Source organism: Vipera berus, assembly GCF_964194415.1.
Source record: "Vipera berus genome assembly, chromosome: 1".
Lineage (NCBI taxonomy): Eukaryota > Metazoa > Chordata > Lepidosauria > Squamata > Viperidae > Vipera > Vipera berus.
In genome coordinates this window covers 118,726,091-118,731,378 of record NC_138202.1, presented here as the reverse complement: position 1 = coordinate 118,731,378, position 5,288 = coordinate 118,726,091, and the positions used below count along the sequence as shown (strand labels likewise).

Here is a 5,288-nt window from a genome sequence, read left to right as displayed (position 1 = left end):
ACTTGTAAAAAGATCAAGGCTTTTTGGATAAAAATTTGGTGGAATATGTAGAAGATTTTCAAGCAAAGGATAAAGTTTTGTTCGCAAATTTTTTGTTTTTTGTTTTTTTTTTGTTGGGGATAATTACGGACGTTACGGTTGTGGACACTAATCATGTGAAATTTAATTACGGCAGCAAGACTTTTGATAGCTCAGTAATGGAAGAAAGAGGAACTGTCGATTATAGGAGAGTGACTTCAAAGATTTTTGACCTGGCAGAGATGGCGTAGATTTTGGCCTAAGATTTTTTGCAAGAACGTTATATTATGGAATGGAGAAAATGGATTGAGTTTATCCAGGATAAGTATAGGGATAAGAAGTTTTGTGTGGCATTTGAATGAGCCTTTTTTCCTTTCTTCTTTTTTTTATTTTAGTTTTTAGTTTTTTCTTATTTATATTTAGTATTATTAAGGTTTGTTTTATCCTATCCAAGCCAGAGAGTGATGGATTTTAGAGTTTAAGGTTATTAGTATATGGTTGTTTATGATTGTTTTTTCTTTTTTCATATATATACCTTGTACTTAGCTCTGGGAAGTCGGGGGGAGGGTGGGGGGAGGGGGGAGGGTTAGGGGGGGAGGGAGGAGGGAGGGGGAGGGGGTTTTTTAAAGAAAAATTGTATGTTAAAACTTTTCAATAAAAAAAAAAGAATGAGAGAAAGGGAGAGATAAAGAGATATCTTGCCTAAGAGACCTATTTTGTGAGGTGCCTCAGAATTCAGTTCTTTCCCATTCCTGATTGACATCCACATAAACCAGTGCGTGAGGTCATGCATTGGCACGGGACAAGATATCATCAGGATGCTGATGATACTTTATTCTATATCTTAACCTTTGACCTCCAAGTGAGGTTGTCAGAGTTGATATTCCCTGGAATCATTTCTTCACAGTTCCTACTCCCATCATTTCTTACAGAATCTCCCTATTTTTTATTGAAGATGCATGCTCCCTGTGTTGTGCACTTGTTTGAGGGAATGTATAAATTAGTTCAATAAGTAAAATCTGAAATCTGTAACTGAAACATCACTGTAACACTATGTAGGAATGTCAGTGGAATATGGGAAGGGGGAGAGAGATGCTGCCTAGGGAATAATCAGATAAGAGAGGGCAAAGCCCTCAGATGCATAATGGGGAAAGAAAAAACCTCAGAAAGGAAACCCACTAATTTTGTAGGGTATAAAAAAGGCAATGGGAAATTTGTACTGTCAGACATGCAAGATTCTGGTAATGTAGCCTTACAATGATGTCAGATTAGCTCCTCTGGTCGTGCTTCCAGTCTGCTCTACTTGGGAACTCCCACATCAATTTTTCAAGTCACATACTCTCTTTCAAAGAAAGGAATTTGAGGTATAGCATCTGATCCGCTATCCTCCGAGTATCTGGAAGCAGCATTGTTGAAACATCAGCATCAAGAAGATGTACACATGACCAATTTGCAGACGGCCATGATAAAATTAATGAAACAACTGAGACAGAATTTTACTCAAACAATACAACATAAAAGGTTTTTTTAATGAGACACAATGATATGAACCATTTGCTTCTAGAACAGATTTTATCTAAAGCTAAAGTTTGGTAAAACACACACACACACACACATTATAATACATTTTGAACATGAAATTTTCCTCTTAGGATATTTCTGAAGGCACCCGTTACCTCCTGGTTCCTCATACTGTAAATTAATGGGTTGAGCATGGGGATCACCACTACATAAAACACTGAGGCTATTTGGTCTATATTATAATTTAGTCTAGAGCTTGGCTGTGCAAACTCTATAGCATAGTGGTTTAATATTTAATGACACACAATCATAAAAACATTTTCTACTAAAGCAGCTCTTGTCTAAAGCTGAAGTTTGGCAAAGACCAATGGTTCTTAAAATATCATTTCTGTTGAACATGAAATTGTTTTCCTAGGATATTTTTGAAGGCACCTCTTACCTCCTGGTTCCTCATGCTATAGATAAACGGGTTGAGCGCAGGGGTTACCACTACATAGAACACTGAAGCCATTTGGTCTAGGTGATAATTCTGCCTAGAGCTTGGTCGTGCATACATAAAGCTGAGACATCCATAGAAAATGGTGATGACCATGAGGTGAGATGTACAAGTGGAGAAGGCTTTCCTACGGCTTGCGGCAGAATGGAGTTTTAAAATGGTGACTAGGATGTAAGTGTAGGAGGTGAGAACAGTCAGGCTTGTTGTTAATAAATTGAAACCAACAAATATAAATATCAACAGATAATTGAGACTGGTATCTGAGCAGGAAAGGGCATAAAGGGGAGGACCCTCACAATAAAAGGTCTTAATGATATTTGGACCACAGAAGGACAGTCTAGATGCAGCCATTGTGTGAATGAAAGAATTAATGATTCCAGCAATGCAGGAAATTGTTATCAGCTGAACACACTTTCTTTGGGACATTATCATCAAATAGAGTAGAGGACTGCAGATTGCCACGTAGCGATCATAGGCCATCATAGCTAGGAGGTAGCACTCTGTGGTGGCAAATAGGGCATAAAAGTAATACTGAGTAAGACAACCTTCATAGGAAATGGACTTCTTCTCTTTTAAAAGATTGGATAGAAACTTGGGGGTGACAGATGAGGTGTAACAAATATCTAAGAAAGATAAACCAGTAAGAAAAAAATACATTGGTGTATGGAGAGAAGGACTGATCCTGATTAAGATAATCATGCTTAGATTTCCTACCAGGGTGATGGCATAAACAGCCGAAAATATTCCAAACAGGATCAGCTGCAATTGGGAGTCCTCTGTTAATCCCATCAGTATGAATTCTGTCACCGGTGTGCTGTTCCCCATGTAATCACAGTAACACTGCTGAACAACACTTCAGTTAATTTTCCTTTCTTTTTCAAATATTTGTAATGCAGTCAGTGATCAGAGTCAATTTTTAACTTTCTAGCAAAAGAATGAGAAATTGGAAACATTTTGATAAAGAGCTCAAGTAGTAAAATGATGTTCAGTTCACAGTGAGCAATATCAAGATGCTTAAATAATATTTTCTTCTTAATTACAACTAGGTTAATATATTTTAAATATTAGTTCAAAGTATAAACTAATATTACTGACTGGCTGAAGATAGATTCAGCCTTCCATCCTTTCTAAGTCAGTAAAATTAGGACCCATATTGTTGGGAGGCAATATGGTCATCCTGTAAACCGCTTAGAGAGGGCTGTAAAGCACTGTGTAGCCATATATAAGTCTAAGTGCTATTGTTGTTGCTAGTTTCTATGCAATGAAATAGTGCATATTTTCTGTGAGTTTGTGGAGTTCACAAGGCATCTCAATAAGGATCAGGGAAAGGTAATCATCTGTGAAGGACACATTGAATATAATCTACTATTTGTTTTCAAAATAGTTCAAACCCATGAATGAATTTCTCCACTGGACTATTAAAGACAGTTAATAACCACGAGAGTGCTATTGAAATCTTCAAGCTGAGGAACTCTCATCTACATGTTCTTATGTCTTGTAGAAGCTGATCTTTGGACTACAAGGACTCCTCATTTTTTGAGCTGATTCAATGAATTTTGAATAGCAAAGCCACACTGACTCTTGTGTCATTGTTGACTCACCACTGTCAATCATATAGTTATGTGCCTTTCACATTATCCATTAACATAATCAGCTGCACAGAGGAGCTTATCTTCTATAGATTTATTCTTCACTGAACTTTTAAATTTCCTGATGCATTAGGGTGGGTATTTTTTTAAAAAACTGAGGAATCGGTTTGTACACTTACCATGCAAGATTAATCTTGCCTTTCTCTGACAGTTCAGTCAACGCTCTTTGAAGTAACAATAACTTGTCATCCCATGAACTCCTAAAAGCAAACTCGCATAAGCAATAAAATGCAGTAGTTATATAGTTGCCTTTCTGATTACCAGACTTGCTTGTTTTCTTCCAGCTCAGCAGCATCTTTCACATTTTATAAGATCTATTTTTTTCAAGCTTCTGATTGCAGGTTTTTGGAACTTGTACTAAAAATCCTTTTGCTGCTTTGAAGAAATTCAGATGTTTTTCTTCAATCTTCAGCAATTCAACAGCTTTATACAATTCTGCAGACAGTAACATTTTCTTCAATTCCCTTTGGAATGATGGAGAAAAGAACTCTAGTGAGAAAAGGTTGGTTTGGGAATGTCTCCCTGAAGTGCTTCAAAGTGCTCCATCTATTGCTTAGTGTTGATTATACAATGAAGATTCAGTAAACCAAATCACAGTTGCTTGAAGTATTTACCAATGGAAAATGCAGTATTCAGTAGAGATCACATGCTATCCTCTTTGTTATATATTAATAGTATTTTATCAAAGATTTTTTTCCACACAATAATTTACTTCACGTAGACCCAGAATGCCTTTCAAAAATGTGGCTTTTATTATTATTAAAATAGAAAAATATATTAACAAAGCTGTTCGAAATAGTAATAGAATCATTCAGAGAAAATATTTTAAAAAATCTATGCAGAGTTCTGGAACAGTGATTTTAAAGATTATTAATAGTGTGATCATTTTGGTGTGTTGATATCTAGTTATACGGGTCCTGTGGAATTGGCTGAGGCATTGTCTTTTGTGATTGTCTAGGAAAAAACCTGAACCTTTTAACCTTGTGTAAATGCATAGGATCCTTGATACTGTGGGTATATACACTTGTATTTTAGATCTATGCCCCTCCTGATCAGTGAAGTCCTTCCCAGATGTGACATTTGGCTGAAGGCTGAATCTAAGCAGTGATGAATTCTTCTTCAAGAGAGGGATTAGTTGGACCTGCACTTAGAAAGACAGCTCTGGAGCTCTGGAGATTGTGTTTGGAAAGGAGAGTCAGCTGATGTAACCCTCAGCCTCCTTATAGAGGAGAGATCAGGTGGCACTTTTCTGGATGTGAGCACCATTTTGAAGCAATCATAAATTCATTCTAGCCACTCCCAAAATGGCACCTGCGTTCAGGACAGCACCACCTGGGCTCCACTCTATAGGAAGGCAGGGTGATGGGGCAACTGCTTCCTGAAGATCTATCAAAAAGGTAAATGACCAATTCAAGATGGGAGTTAGGGAGGACGGTATGGGACCCAGCAGGGTAGAAGAGAGGCCCAAAGTCTGCAGGGACCCAGTGGGGTAGGATCAGGAGGAAGTAGATGAGGGGCCACTGCAGTTTCCTTGCAGTCCATCATAAGGCCAGGCAGATTACAAATCAGCTGATTTTTGTTCACATGACCATAGGGGTGCTGAA

General features: G+C 37.6%; 1 protein-coding gene across 1 annotated transcript; it reads right to left on the bottom strand.

Annotated features, from left to right (window-relative positions):
* Positions 1-1,921: 1,921 nt before the first annotated feature.
* LOC308671700 (olfactory receptor 5AP2-like) lies at positions 1,922-2,860 on the bottom strand (the record flags this gene model as incomplete). The annotated part of the gene is made up of 1 exon (XM_081334096.1): positions 1,922-2,860. The coding sequence occupies one exon, from the start codon at positions 2,858-2,860 to the stop codon at positions 1,922-1,924; it is 939 nt and encodes a 312-aa protein (XP_081190222.1).
* Between the last annotated feature and the right edge of the window lie 2,428 nt (positions 2,861-5,288).